At 33.0% G+C, this 15,666-nt stretch overlaps 3 protein-coding genes across 3 annotated transcripts in view; 1 reads left to right on the forward strand and 2 right to left on the reverse strand.

The window, feature by feature from the left end:
• Positions 1 to 1,847, reverse strand: part of LOC146532863 (putative peptidoglycan muropeptide transporter SLC46) — a 62,811-nt gene extending 60,964 nt beyond the window's left edge. The window contains exon 1 of the mRNA XM_085196051.1: positions 1,818 to 1,847. Within this exon, the coding sequence (XP_085052177.1) occupies positions 1,818 to 1,832 (15 nt within the window). The 5' untranslated portion in view covers positions 1,833 to 1,847. The remainder of the gene's footprint in view (positions 1 to 1,817) is intronic.
• Positions 1,848 to 4,684: 2,837 nt separating this feature from the next.
• Positions 4,685 to 12,099, forward strand: Srp72 (signal recognition particle 72). Its single transcript, XM_085196206.1, has 13 exons — positions 4,685 to 4,811; positions 5,064 to 5,298; positions 5,443 to 5,587; positions 6,105 to 6,295; positions 7,257 to 7,394; positions 7,815 to 7,947; positions 8,460 to 8,639; positions 9,021 to 9,182; positions 9,692 to 9,904; positions 10,252 to 10,349; positions 10,996 to 11,097; positions 11,341 to 11,445; positions 11,871 to 12,099. The coding sequence occupies exons 1-13, from the start codon at positions 4,709 to 4,711 to the stop codon at positions 12,016 to 12,018; spliced, it is 1,953 nt and encodes a 650-aa protein (XP_085052332.1). The 5' UTR covers positions 4,685 to 4,708; the 3' UTR covers positions 12,019 to 12,099.
• A 228-nt stretch (positions 12,100 to 12,327) lies between these two features.
• Positions 12,328 to 14,948, reverse strand: LOC146532867 (putative rRNA-processing protein EBP2 homolog). The gene is made up of 5 exons (XM_085196208.1): positions 14,790 to 14,948; positions 14,488 to 14,708; positions 14,128 to 14,286; positions 13,024 to 13,171; positions 12,328 to 12,736 (listed from the first exon to the last, which is right to left on the reverse strand). The coding sequence occupies exons 1-5, from the start codon at positions 14,841 to 14,843 to the stop codon at positions 12,377 to 12,379; spliced, it is 942 nt and encodes a 313-aa protein (XP_085052334.1). The 5' UTR covers positions 14,844 to 14,948; the 3' UTR covers positions 12,328 to 12,376.
• Between the last annotated feature and the right edge of the window lie 718 nt (positions 14,949 to 15,666).

Raw genomic sequence — 15,666 nt, forward strand, 5'->3', positions numbered from 1 at the left:
ACTAAATGACTCCTCAAAGTAAAGTCAGTTAAGGTGCTGTCTATAAACGTATCGTTCGTCAATGGGAGTTCAGACCAAACGAAAGTTAAGATTTAAAAAAATATATATTTTTTATTTCTAAGCTATTGCATTTGACATAGCACGAACTATTACTACACACACTTTTTTTACCGTATACTATCGTAACGCAAGTATATAAAAATACATCATAATATAATATATTACATCTAAAAACGTCAAAATAATAACTTTTCTAAAAAAAAAATCTTTTCATCCCAACGCACGCATTAGTGGCTGTTATGGCAAATTGGGCAAATCGTGATCGGAAACCCATAGTAGGGTTCCAACCAATATTTTTATGGGTGCAAGCTACGTACGTACTCGTATGTGAGGCGTCGATATTTCAATTGTTCATTGGACCGACAGAGTTTATAGGCGGCGTCAAGTGACGTCGTAATAGGGACGCAAACATTACCCTTTTAAATTGAATTTCGTGCAATTTATCAGTCGGCTCTGATAAAATACGCTCCCCCTCACCCTCGCCCTCGCCCCTTCAAACGATTTAATCCGTAAAGTGTTATTTATTTAAATGACATTCGAATTTAAAGCTTATCAGTGTTGAGATTGGAATGATTGGGTGTTAAAGATTTGGTATATTGGGTTTTTTTATTGTTTAGACTATTCCAAATATTCCAAAAAAATAGCTAAATAATTGTTATAATAATACGTACTATTACGTATGCGTTTATATTATATTTTCCCACATGGTTTTTCTATTTCAGTATTTTAAAAGTATATAGAAAAGTTGGAGCAAAGAAGCAATATACGCAATGTGTCCACCGACTCGTGAAACTTCTAGTTCGAAACTTTGAGATGTAACGCGATTAAACTTTACTTTGACATTCGATTATATGCTCCTTTAAGTTTATATCTGCTATAAACATCATATGGAAAATGGAGATGGGAGAAAAATTCTTCAATAATATTAATGTGTTATTTTTACGACCAACAAAAGAAAACAAAAGAATTTTGTTTTCTTTTATATAAATTCAATATGTATGTATGTTTAATATAAATTCAAACTTCTCAAAAAACAAGGCCGTTTATGTCATAATCAAAACTTATAAAATACTTCTTGTTAAATTATTAAAATTGACATAGAGTGAGAGTTTAAACTTCTATTTTTTAAGTAAATCATAGAAAAAAAACCATTATAAATTTCTTTTTACAATTAAGTTGTGATTTCCATTGTCAATTAACGGTCGGTGCACGAGTCCGACTCACACTTGTCCGCATCACAAGCTATATTTTAGTAGGTATGGCAAGAAAACTGAGTGACCATATATATTAACTGACGATTATCGTTTTAAGTCAAAGTCGCGAATGATAACTAGTGTTATACAAAAAAAAATACAAAGTACTATTTTTATAGAAAAACATACATTAAAATTTCCTATAAAAAAAAATTAAACAAGTAGACTTATAACAATCGGTTTATGCATGAAGTTAGTAGTAACTTCTCTTACCTTCGTATATGTAGGCTTCTATGCGGAACAAAAACCATATTATGTTTTTATATTAATTAAAATCAATTGTAAACTCTACTGGTTTTAGTAACTTTATAGTTGCTTGGGTTCTGTCTTTGATTTACGTTCTCGCCCGTCCCTCAATCGACTCCTAAGACTTTAACTGGGTACTATAATCCCCATAGTTAAGAGAACACGAATAAATGTATCGAATTGTTGAAACTAATGAATCAAAAAATATTTGTTTCTTTCAATTCTTCAAACGAAAGTATTGATTTCATAAATATTTACCTTTGTGGCGTCCATTCATCATCGACAGCCATCGATTGTCCACTGCTGGACATAGGCCTTCCCCAATTCCTTCCTTCCGCCACCACACTCGATCCCCAGCTCTTCGGACCCACCCGCTTCCCGCCAACCTCTTTAGGTCGTCGGACCATCTAGCAGGGGGTCGTCCCACAGGACGTTATGCGGCGTCCATCATTGAGTGTAAACTGACTAGCAGTAAATGTGCTAAATTGTAAAACCTTTAGATACATAACCTGTGTAGTGTTTATTCAACGACGCGAAAAGCACTATTTCAATTTCCATTACAGCTATTTTGTTAATAAAACTATAATACTATACGCGCAATAGGTGCTTTACTGAGGTACAAATAAAATGAACAATGGACTCGTTTATTTCATTAACACTTTCGTTTATTTATCTCTTGTGGAGACAAAGAATAGGTAACATATAGATAATAGTTTTTTGTTGGCAATTTTTTAATGAAACTAAGCAAGGCTTGTTTAATAAATGCATTATAAATTGTATTCAGTCGTATATTCAAAAAAGACTAAAGCTATGAGAAAGAATCATAAGAATATGATATCGATATCGTATAATTATAGCTGAAATGGCAATGGGCAGGCCATATTGTTAGAAGGACCGACAACCGATGCGGAAGGAAGGTCCTCGAATGGCAACCACGTCTCGGCAAAAGGAGTACAGGCCGCCCTCTAACCAGGTGGACCGACGACCTCAAGAAGACAGCGGGAACCCGCTGGATTCAAAGAGCGTAGGACCGGACGGATTGGCGAGCATTGGGGGAGGCCTATGTCCAGCAGTGGACTTTAAAAGGCTGATGGATGGATGGATGGATGGATAATTATAGGTAAATGTTTCGTTTCTCTTTTTAAACAACGTATGCCGTTAAGATCCGCTTCAAAAATAGCATTACGCATTGTCTAAATTGTCAAAGTATCACTTGATTCTCAAAATATACTTTAAAAAATACAAAAGTATGTAAAGGTAAAAAGAACAGATGCTTAGACAGGATCAAAGCAAAATCTAGAAGCAAATCTTCCACAATGTGCAAGTATGTAAGTAAAGACTCAGCAGTGCAGCACGTACACGGACGGGAATTTACAATTTTTAACACGAACGACGCTCAAAGTTTGATGAGTTCGACACAGGGCATATAAGCGGCGACTTGCACAATAGTTGTTTCTTCTTGGGAACTAGCTCTTACAGTTTGGCGCTATTATTTCTTAAACTTTCACATGGTACACTGTTTACATTGTTTAAAGTATCTGAAGTAATACTATTAATGTAAAGAGTTTAATTAAGAATTATATTCAAATTAATTATCGTCTAAAATTTTAATTAAACCACACAATCGTTTCTATGAGCTTTTCAAATATGCTTATATTATTTAAAATACTGTGCAACTGACGCCAAGACCGCATTAATTCAAAACAAATATCTCAAACAGTAGAAAATATAATACACACTAACATTAATACATAGTATTTGAAAAATAAATATTATTTATTTAAAGTGGCTCAACACAAAACCGAGGCGGTCAATACTGTTGTATTTGCTTTATTTATCTGGTACGACCACGTCCGGAAGTGCCGCCATGTTGACATGTCCGAGACGTGCTATTGGCAACACTCCGACGAATTGAGGCGGAAAATGAAAATAGTTTTGACAGAGTATGAAACTTGGAGTTTAACTCGGCTCTCGTATACCGTATATATGTGATATCAAAACATTTTGATATTAAGTTAAATTGCTTCTGTGAACTTAATTCTATAATAGATTTAGCGAATTTTATGTAAGCGATATTAGTTTCTGCGCGTACTTTCACCTGTTTAAGCTTAAAAATTTACTTCATTTTTAAAATTAGTTGAATAAAAATTTCTTTAGCTATGTCATTTGCCGTAAGAACTATCCCATCAAAAGATACCGCGTTTTCGACAGTCAAACGAGATTTCCCCTGCCTCAGTCTCCAAACTTCGCCCATTCTGTCGACCTACCCGATTTGGGCACGGTGAAATAGGCGCCTAAACACGTTCTTCCTCATACTCGACGTGATCTTTGCTGCTGCACCTGCCATTCTATGTATTTCATCATTGCAGATTAAGTCAGTAAAACTGATTCAATATATCGTATACAGAAATCGCTCCACAGCATTTACGTTTCTTTATTACTATGCCGACGTTTTTCCTTCGTCAATGCAGCCAAGGCATCATTAACTTGATTACCGGCGGAAATACGCCTTTCGACATCCATTTCGTATCTTCCGTCTCTACTAAACATACTTCTCAAATATACCACTACATTCACTTACTTGCTCTACAGCACATAAGTGTTACGACTTGAACTTCGGCTTGCAGCCGTCGAGCGGATTGGCAATTGTAGATACATTATTTCTAACAGTATTTTTTCTGTTAAAGCTTAGTGTGCAATAAATTTTAAAGTAACTCATTGAATAAGTCATAAAAGTGCTTAAAGTTGTGAGACAGTCCGATTTTGTTAGAAGTCAGAAATACACTCAAATATATAATATACTCAAATATATATAGATAGATCTATATCTTTTCATAAATAAAATTAAAGATTAAATGTATTGTCGATTGAATGAGTCAATTTGAAAAGTGCGCCATCTTTCGCATATTTTTTAAACTAGTAGTGTTTTTTTTTTATTTTTATTAATTATTTTATTGATTTTCAAATATTTTATTGAGTATTTAAAAAATACCCAATTTAGTTTTGATAATGTGTTATAATGCCTTATAATATGTAAATATATTATTAAAATAAGATACTTCATTTAAATTAAGAAAACAATTTCTGAACGCTATCTTCGATGAATATGACAATTAAAATTAACAGGTCAGCTGCCAAGTTGTCAAAAAATGTCAGCCAACAAGGAAACTAACCTTGTTCAGGCTTATTCGGAATTAAACAAATTCTGCCAAAGCGGAGACTATGAGAGGGCTCTAAAAGCTGCAGGGAAAGGTAACTAACCGAACAAAACTATATTTCATTTATGTAAATCTGTAGTTATTTCAAAATATTTTTTGTTGATATACAACCATGTACAGTAAAAACAGATTTACATAAATTAATCACTTTCATTTGAAATAAAATACATTGTATCTTCTAATCAAACTTTTGTTAAATATTTTTAGATTGTATAATGGATCCTTTTTGTAAGCACATTTTTATTTTAAGTTAATTTGTAAAGACATAATTTGTTTTCAATTACAGTTCTGCAAATTGCACCAAATGAGCAAAAAGCATTCCATTGTAAAGTGGTTTGCTTCATCCAGCTCCACAACTTTAAGGAGGCCCTGTCCATTCTGTGCAACACCAAAAATGCACCTTTGGCAGCGGACTTACAATTTGAAAAAGCTTATGCTCAATACAGGCTGAACTGTCCAAAAGAAGCCTTAGAGACAGTTGATAGTGTTTCAGAACTAACACCAGCTTTAAAGGAACTAAGGTTGTTTTATTTTTTTTAGCTACACACTATCATTTTCATATATATTACTATTCATGTAGATTAAATAAAATTAAATTAAATAATAAAGTAGATTAAAACTAGTGTTAAGACACCAAAAATCTGAAAGATGCATTTTTTTTTCAGGGCTCAAATTTTGTACCGTCTAGAACTATACCAAGACTGCTATAACATTTATCGAGACATAGTAAAAAATACCACTGATGATTATGAAGATGAGAGGAAAGCTAATATGTCTGCTGTGGTTGCTAACTTATCTGCTCTTAATCCGGTAAATTCATATAAATTATTATTTTTTTTAACTGTAACCCGCACATAGCAGAGTGGTCTGAGGGAACCTAGGAGCCTAGTAAAAATCATTTTAATTTTCCCATTAAGACATTTCCCCCACTGTCTGCCAAATAAAGATGTTGTTTTAACTTGTAATACATAAATTTTTGATACCATTTCATTTATTGAATATCTAATTACAAGCAGAAAAATTAAAGGTTAAATTCCTAATTTAAGAATGTTTTTGCTCTAACTAATCTGGAACCACACTATTGTGCCCGTCATAGTTCTTTTGCGGTCTAATATTAGGCTGTTAAAATATACTTGCAAAACAATGAGAATATTCATACTCTCATTACTATTATTAATACTGTTATTCATAATTTCATTCCGGTCAAGTTCAGCTCCAATATATGCATATATAAGAATATTTCTCATATGGAAATATTTTACCAGAATGAGGTTGGGCTGAGATCAATTGTTTCCCACACTATAGTGTAAATGTACTCCAATTCCAGTCAGCAGATCTACCAACATTTGAAGAAAGTACTTATGAATTATCATACAATGCTGGTACAACACTTGCCATGCGCGGTAAATATAATGAAGCTTTGCCAGTTTTAAAGAAAGCTGAACAGGTTTGCTCAGAGAGTGTCATTGAAGATGGTGGCACTGAAGAGGAGGCTAAGGAAGAAGCTGCTATTATCAGGTTTGCTTAGAGATGAAATTAATTATGATTTTGGTAGTGATTTAAAATAAACTTGGACCATCTTATTTACGTTATGATTTAAGATATTATGACTAATCTATACTTATAATAAAATCATAATGGATTGGTCTATACATGGAAGATATATCAGAAAAACTTTTTCTGCAGGCATTTAAATACAAAGTGTAATAGAAACCAAAACAATGATTTTTTTATTTTTTCTCTGTTTGTCTGTGTGTTTGCTCCCGCTAATCTTAGTAACAACGCATCCAATTTAAATGCAGTTTTCACTATTAGATTGATTTAATTACAATTGTTTTATAAATAAAAAAGTCATATCAATTTAAAGTATGTTGTCGACAAAATTGCTATTTGAAAAAGAGTTAGAGGTTTTTAAAGTATTTTATTGAATGGGCAAAATTTTTAGTTTTTGATGTTTTGTTGTTTGATATTGTTTGTGAAATTATTATTTGTTTAATGATAGAAAAAAAAAGAGATTGTATGATGATAAAATTAATGACATTTCAAGATTTAGGAATCTTCAATGTAAGTTTACCCAAGTGTCATAGAACCAATCATATAAAGGAAATTTTTAAGGATTATATTATTTTCTTTTTTTTATATTTTGTTTGTAATTAACTATACCTATATAAAAATAAAATTAAAGGGACTGTCTGTGATTTCTAAATAACCAACTTTTTTAAAGGCCTATAAATATTTACACAATAGTAAATACATAAACAAACAATTTTATTTTTTGTCTATCTGTCAGTCTTTCCGTTTCCCGGACTGTCGAAAATGATTGTTATGGAGCTAACACTAAAAGTTAAAGCTGGTTGTGGAGCAAATAAATCAAATATAGTAAATAAATAAATCCACCTTCAATCTGGGAAGCAAACCCATGACCATCACTGAATATTATTTTTACATAAATGTTTACTTTTTGAAATTATATTTCCAGAGTGCAACAAGCATACTGCCAACAGCAAATGGGGAAGGAGAAAGAGGCTGTGACTCTCTACCAGAATGTATTGAAAGATAAGCCATCTGACCAAGCATTGATTTCTATTGCAAGTAACAATCTTGTTGTCATTAATAGGTGAGTTTTATAGTTATTTTACTAACATTACAAAGCTGAAGAGTTTGCTTAAATAAACGCACTTATCTTAAGAACTATTGGTACGCATTGTGAATTGCTTTTCGTTTCAATTTTAACCAATATATATGCTCTTGAAAACTCTTGAAAATAAAAGAGATTCCTTGAAAGTCAATAAATCCATAAATATATATATATAATAATATTATCATTTAAAGGTAGTGGTGCCGTAATCGTGACGGTTATGGGTTCGATTCAAAGAATGAATAATTATTGTTTTCTTGCTTCCGTCATTCAACATGCAATTACTTAAAAATTGGGTGGGATGTTTGTAACAAGTGTTTTAACACAGGTTCACTCTTTCCACACTGCTACAATATGCGAGATACAACGTGGAGCTATATAAAATATTAAAATTTTCAGAGATACAAATGTATTCGACTCCCGCAAACGTATGAAGGCGGCGACCCATGATGGACTAGAACATAAACTAAACTCCCGCCAACGCGCCGCCATTGCTTACAACCAGGCGATACTCGCTATATATTCTAATCAGGTTGTTTATTTATTTATTATACATGTTTTATTTATTCTATGTATTTAAGTTTTTGTATATATATATATATTTTGGGATAACAGTTTAACAGTATTTAAAAAATATATATTTTAGGTAAAGATTTATCTATTATAGTATATTAGTAGATTTTAACCGACTCAAGTTAATCCGTTTCCAGCTTTTTGTCTGAATTGACTTAAGATTCAATTCAGATTATCTAATAACAAGACTAATAATTCAGACTAATCATTAAGATGACAGAATTCTAAGCCACACGAAATGTAAATTCATCAATTCTTATTGTATGCCCACTGTGTAGTGTATTACATACAATTGCTTTAATATTTTATGCATAGGACTAATTAAGGACTAATTAATTAAGAAAATGTTATAATCGCTGATAACTATTCACATGTTTATATTCAACAGATAAAATAAGTGATTTAAAACATATTTATAATTCTGCTTATAAAATATAATATAATAATACACATAATATATACAAATTTCAGCCGGACTTCTGTAAACAATGCTGCGTTAAACTCAACAAAGAGTTTGGTCAAGACAAAAAGGCAGCTTTAGTTGAAGCATCCTCTTTAGTGAAAGAAGGAAAGAAAACTCAAGCTATTAGCCTCTTGTTGAAACATGGCGGTTTACTTGTACTGGCCGCGGCTCAAGTTATGTTAGCTCAGGTAAGGATCTTTTTTTAAGCTTCGCGCTGTATCCCGCACAAAGAAGGGTAGGCAGGGGGAACTGGGGAACCTACTGTTAAGTCACACTGCACTTTCCGCCGAATTTTTGAGATATTGCGTGTTGAGTGGCGGAAGAAACGCCGCCCTTACCTTGTTACCAGATTGATAAAATGAAAATATTAAATATTTCACTCCCACGAGTGGGAGTCGAACCCACCGACAAATCGTCCAACTGTTGCGTTAATTTATCACACGCTTGTGCCCCTGCACCACGTGAGCCTAAACTACATGTTTTATACATAGCTTAATTGTTATTGTACGTTTTTTAACCGACTTCGGTAAGAAAAGCAGGTTATCAATTTGACTATGTTTTTTATATAGGGTGATCGTAAAGCAGCAGTCAAGTTGTTAGAAGATAGCGAATACAAATACAAACCAGCCATCGTTGGTCTCCTCTGTACTCTTCTTACCGCAGATAATGAATATGAGAAAGCATCGAAATTGTTCTTAGACGTGTATGAACATTATAAGAATGATGATGAGGTGAGTTGTATCTATTGATAATTTAAAGTTGAATTGCTTGTTTGTTTGACCAAACCACAACTATGAACTAGTGTTAAGACACTCCATTTCCATTAAGATACTTTCGTTCCCCACTTTCCGCCGAATTCTGGACGTGTTCAGTGGCGGAACAGTTGTGTGAGTGGCGGCTCTTTGTCCGTTATCACAGCGAGAAAGTAAAAGTATTTCATTTTCTCGAATGGGAATCGAATCCACAACCCGTCGCGTTTATAGTCGCACGCTGGTGCTCCTGCGGCGAGACCTACTGACAGAAAGAAATAATATCAGAAAAAAATAATATTGTTAATTACTTTACACAAAAATTACCCTGTCATTGTTGGGAGCTCGTTTTCTTGTAGTGACTTTATGTATGTGTAGCAAAGGGTGACCTTCAAGTTGTTTGAGACAAGAATGTAAAATGAATAGTGTGACCCCTGTATATGAAACTATGATTGATACAGCATGAAGGAAAAAATATCATTATTTCACAGAAAGTGTCGTCGCTCCGTCACGTGTGGCGCGCGGCGGCGGAGGCGCACGAGCGCGCCGGAGACACGACCGCCGCCGCCCTCGCGCATGAAGCACTGGCGCGCGCTGCGCCCGCCGACAAGCGCAGCCTCGCGCGTCTCGTCAAGGCGCTCCGGCACCACCCAGAGCGCGCGCGCAGCCTGGCGCAGGGACTGCCGCCGATATCGCAGCTCGAGGTGAATGGAGTGAAGACTAATGGTTCTCTCGCTCGCACCGATCCGATCAGTCCTACTTATAAAAATAAACGTACAATTTTTAATATAACAAACGTTAAAGAATTTCGACGTAGCTTGATGAGTACGTATGGCTTAGGCTCAAAGCTTTGAACGATTTCCAAGAGATGCGGGTTTAAATCCCGCTACTGTAAATTTTTTTATACATTTTCTAAAAAAGTATTTTTCTTTGCTAAGTGTTTAAAACATCTAAAAATTGTTATTTTTTTATATTTATTTTGTCGTGTATACTTTTTTTTATCAAACACTAAACTTATTTGATTAAAAACTAATTGTTTTTTTTAACTTAGGGTAAAATCGATGTGGATGCCTTGGAATCGTCTAAATGGATGATGGGAGCGAAGGTTGTCAAAAAAACTGTTCAAAGCAAACAAGAACAATCGCCTGGGTAAATTATAATTTGTCTATTCTATATATTTTTTATACTTTAAATTAATAATTTAGAAATGTGTTTTTTTATTGCTAGTTTATATAAATTTCTGTCTTTAAAAGTCTTTAAAATTTACAACAAATAAAATAAATATACATTAAAAGATACAACATGTACAGCATTATCACTGTAAACAATCTGCCAAGCCACTTCAGAGTGTAGTTAGTTTAAATATTAAAAAAATATTATTATTTATTATAAGCTAGCCCTACAAACATCTAAATGTGTTTATATTATTATTCAATTTTTAACCTGACTTCTAATAGTCGTTTAGAAGGAGTAGTATCACAAACCAACGTAAAAAAGATATAATATACATAAGATAATTTCGGTTACGGTCCTAGCGCAGGGGTACAAAGTGAGACTGTAAAATCGACTTGTTCGATCCCCACTCAAGGAAATTAAATATTTATTTATATTTTCATTTCTTTTCTCTGGTGTCAAGGCAAAGTACGGTGTTGAGTTCCGCCACTCATCACACAATGCCTCCAAAACTCGGCGGAAAGTCGGGAACCGAGTGTCTTAACACTAGGTACCCTCTGCCTACCCTGCTGTGTGCGGGATACAGCATGAAGCTGACTTAAATTAATTTTTAAAATTACAGAACACCGGGCTCAGAGTTAGGTCAGAAAACAAAGGTGAAACGCAAGCGCAAAACTAAGCTCCCTCCCAACGCTGACCTCTCCAGACCTCCGGATCCAGAGAGGTGATAATTTTTTTATCTATGTCCTATATCTATATATAACTGGTCAAGACTATATTAAAGGATTCTTAAAAAATCTTTATTAAGTTGCATATTTTTTAAATAGAGAGCCTGACCAGAGTGTTTCAATATTACTAAAGCCTTTAGTATTACAATGTTTTATATTATTTTTTAGCTTCATTCAGAAACTCAGAATGGAAATCACACACATTTACATTTTATATGATCTTCAAATATATTTTGCAGATGGCTGCCCAAATACGAGCGTACGGCGTACCGCAAGCGCCGTGGCATCCGTCGTGACGTCATCAAGGGTAGCCAAGGCATGACCACCGCCGCCGTTGATCAATAGTAAGTAACTTTATGAAAACTTTAATAATTATTCATAATACCTATGTTAATAATTATTTAAATTGAATGAGTATTTTTTTCTTGCTAAAATTCGTGTTTATTTTTATAATATTAACTGTATCTGAATGTTAAATAACATTCATTACAACATTAGATTTTTCTAGAGTAATTTTTTTAGCTTCACGCAGAGTACGCAAACAGAATCTAGTAATAAGATAATTCATTCCCCACTTTCCCACTAATTTTCGAGACATTGCTTGTTGAGTGTCGAAGCTCACCACCACGATTTGACCAATTACCAGAACGATTAAGTTATATTAATTTATTTCCTCCGATCAAAAAGCAAACCCAAAACCATCGTTTACAGTCAGACATTTTCCACTATGCCACCATAATTTTACCTTCTAAACAATTCCCTCTTTCAGTGACATGAGCAACAAGGCGACATCAGTGTCGAGCCCCGCGCCCGCCGCCAGCGCGGCTGCCGCGCGCTCCCCCAGGCCCGACAAGGACAGCGCGTGGCAACGCAAGCAGCAACAGAAGAAGAACAAGGGCAAGGGCAAGAAGTGGTAGCTGTCACTTGTCATACATCACTGTCATATGCCACTGTCAACTTGATTTATTATACAGATTATATATATACTTTGTATTTGATTTTGTTGTTTTATTTGTATACCTTAGAACCCACAACCTGTCGTGTAATATTTATAAACAAATAAAATTTTGTATTTATTTATAAATTATAGTTCCAACAAGCAATTGCCATGACCCCTCACCACTGGATCATTAAGATTATAAAGAAAAGTTATCTATTGAGCTGAACCCGCAAGATATTAATACAATAAAATCTACTAAAGTGTTATTATATTAAAAAAATAACTGTTTAATCAAAAATCATATTTATTTACTATTTCAAATTATCAACTTAATATTATCGTTTAGCGTTCCTCCTCTTTGATTTACCAGGCCTTACATTTTTCTTACTTTTAGGGTTAAAAGATTTAGATTTATAATTAAATGGTTTCTTTTTTGCAGAACTGTTAAAACCATCCATTTGATTTGACGAATCTCTTGTATTCAATTTAGATCCTTTCTTTTTACCTCCAAAGCCAAATTTCTCGTCTTTCATTGCTCGCTTCTTGTTTACTTTATTTTTGGGATTACCCTTGTTTGCATTTTTACCTTTGTTATCTTCTAAGAAGTCCAAATCACTTGATTTTCCTTTTCTAACTCTCTTGAGCTGTTCTAACATTTGTTTTTTATCTGCGGCCTGTTTTAGCTTTGTATCAATCTGCAAAAATCATATAAAGTTAAACTTTCATATAGAATAATAATTTAAGTAATGGTATCAAAATGTTGACATGATGTTGTAAGTATTTTAAAAAATCCGTAAAGATAAAAAAATACAATTTAATAATCAATAACACTAGGGACTATGTGGTGCAGTGTATGATTATAAACGCAACTGTAGAAGGAAAAATATAGAAAAATGTGATCCCTATTTTTGTGCCCTATCACATGCTTTCCTCCGCCTTCCCTGCCATATGCGGGATACCAAATAAAAACAAAATAACATACCTGTACTCTCTTAGCCATCTTCTTTTGGTCCCTCAATTGGCGCACTTTCTCTGTTCTTGCTTGAGCAGCTTGTTTCGCCATTAGATTCTTTCTCACCTTCTGCATGTGCTCATCAGATTTCGCCATCTCAGCAAAATAATCATCAGGTCTAAACATTAGATCACATTAAATATTTTTGATCAAAAAATTATAAAATTGGGGCCATTGTGGCACAATAGGACAAGGATCTTTTTGTAGTGAATGCAAATGGTTGAATGGGTGTGAATTCAATCCCCACTAGAAAAAAGAATTAGTTTTTACTTTCACTCTTTAGCAAGAAATGTCTCAAATTTAGACAGAAAAAAAGTGTTTATCTTTGGTTTTCTCTTTCTATCCTATAAGGATACATATATATATAAGAATACACATGAAGCTAAACAAAAAGAATATAAAAGTTCACTTTTAAGAAGGTAAGGCTTATTTTATAAAAAAAATTAAGGTTTTAAACTTCCTTTAGCTAGTATATTTTAATTAGTTTTAGTAATAAAACTTAACATGATAAGAAGAATAAATCTTATGATTAATACTATAATCTTTATACATTATTTGATTTTTACATTTCTGTTCATCAGATGTTCAATTCATAATATAGTATAATACAAGCATGCATGTAATAATATTAGTAAATTCATGTACAAGCTGTTCAGCATGATAATAAAAAATCTGAAATATCTGATGAAGGATTTTTTTTTTCTATTTCAATCAACAATTGAAAAACCTATATGGCACAATTACATTTAACTTGTCTTTATTTCCCCTTTCCTGTTGAGCTGTCACCTAATGATTGCAATTTGTGTGGAAACCAAATAACACTTATTTACCACCAGGTTCTCTTTGCTCAACTGCTGCAAGTTTCAATAACAACTGAAAATGGTAAATGGAAACAGTGTGGCAATGGTCATAAATTTGTCACAAGGATGTGGGTGGCAATTAGTGTATTATATAGAAGTCATAGTAAGTGAAGAAGTTAATGATCATACAAAAGCCTGAGTTGGAAGCCACACCTTATTCCTTACATTACAAAAGACAAATTAAAATTATAAGTAATAAATAAATATATATTACCTCTTAGTTGGAATATTAAGTTCCTTAAGCCTTTTAATTCCATCAACAACAGCAGCTTGTGCCTGTCTATGTATTAAATTTTCTCTTTTAAACTCATTCAGAACTGGGTCTTGAGTTGGGTCATACAAGAGGTTTCCTTTAGTATTCTCAGTTATGTTCCTGTAAAAATAAAAGAAAATTATAATAAATCCAGACATAGACCTAATACCCATTACAAAAAAGTTTAATTCAAATGCATTCAGTAGTTGATGATGTCAATGTGTTCAGTAGTTCAAAGATGTGCATCTTATATGAAAATAGACAGAATAATGATTTATTGCAATTTCCTTTTTTGGATAATACAAAACAGCTATATCTTACTTTCTTCTTTGTGCAGTTTGTTGCATTTGCAAGGCAACGTCAGGTGCCATAGGGGCTACTGAAGTTATCAAATCCAATGTTTCAACCCATGGCAATTTTAATTCAAACTCCTTTAGTTTTGCTTTAAGATCTGCTACATTATTAGTATATTTTTTCTCTACTTTCTCTATTTCTTCATTAAGGCCAGGTTGCAATAATCCTTTTGCAAAAGCTTCTTGTAACTAGCAAAAGAAATTTGTAATTATTAACTAAATATTAATTACTTAAAATAATATTAATACTTATTTATATGCATATTTTACCTCTTCATCTGAGTCAATGTCTGATTCGCTATCGTTTAAAACAAAATCACTCATTTTAATATATTTATTCGCACTAAACAAAGCTTTGAATAACCTCAAAGTGTTAGCAGCACTTTATAAACAACGTGTGAATGACAGACCAATAAAAATTAAAAAAAATAAATCGCTATATACACTGGTCATTCAATATGGAATTAAAACGTACTTTGAATAAAAATTTGTAATGTTTCCCAAACTATTTATAATTAATTTTATATCTTTTTAATTATTATGTAAGTTTAAATTTTATATAAAAAGTGTTTTATTAATATTCATGTGATATTTATTGCTGAGTTGACATTCAAAAATATGATAATTTAGTTATTAAAAGTAAGCTTTAATAAAAAAATAAATAATGTTATTTATTTTTTAAAAAAATATTGATAATTTAGTTTTGTAGATATTAATAAAAGTTCAGTGCTAAATATACTATATCATAAGTTAGTTCTGGCACGCCTAAAAGGTATAAATAACAAAGATCTGATGTGAGATTTGCTGTCACAGATAAAATAACAGTAAAAACTATATCATTATAATTTATCCACTTACAACACTGCAAGTGAATAAAAAAATATATTTACACATCTTTTATGTGATTAATGATAAATTGAGTACCATTATTGTATAGTTGAGTGAGGCCGTCGTGGCGTAGCGGCAGAAGGATGTGACTGTAATGCGACGGTTGTGGGTTCGATCCCCATTCGAGGATGTGAAATATTTATTTACGTTTATATTTCCATTTCTTCGCTCTGGTGTCAAGGCAAGACGCGGCGTTGCGTTCGCCCACTCAACACGGAATGCCACTAGAATTCGGCAGAAAATGGAGAAGGGAGTGTCT

This window comes from Heliconius melpomene, chromosome 13 (assembly GCF_056956725.1).
Source record: "Heliconius melpomene rosina isolate 202511_hmr_F chromosome 13, ASM5695672v1, whole genome shotgun sequence".
NCBI lineage: Eukaryota > Metazoa > Arthropoda > Insecta > Lepidoptera > Nymphalidae > Heliconius > Heliconius melpomene.

Coding starts and splice junctions, on each gene's coding strand:
- Srp72 (XM_085196206.1), top strand. CDS start 4,709: ATGTCAGCCAACAAGGAAACTAACCTTGTTCAGGCTTATTCGGAATTA. Junction 5,299..5,442: donor CCAGCTTTAAAGGAACTAAG/GTTGTTTTATTT, acceptor TTTTTTTTTCAG/GGCTCAAATTTTGTACCGTC. Junction 5,588..6,104: donor ACTTATCTGCTCTTAATCCG/GTAAATTCATAT, acceptor CTCCAATTCCAG/TCAGCAGATCTACCAACATT.
- LOC146532867 (XM_085196208.1), bottom strand. CDS start 14,843: ATGAGTGATTTTGTTTTAAACGATAGCGAATCAGACATTGACTCAGAT. Junction 14,709..14,789: donor ACATTGACTCAGATGAAGAG/GTAAAATATGCA, acceptor TTCTTTTGCTAG/TTACAAGAAGCTTTTGCAAA. Junction 13,172..14,127: donor CTTAATATTCCAACTAAGAG/GTAATATATATT, acceptor TCTAATGTTTAG/ACCTGATGATTATTTTGCTG.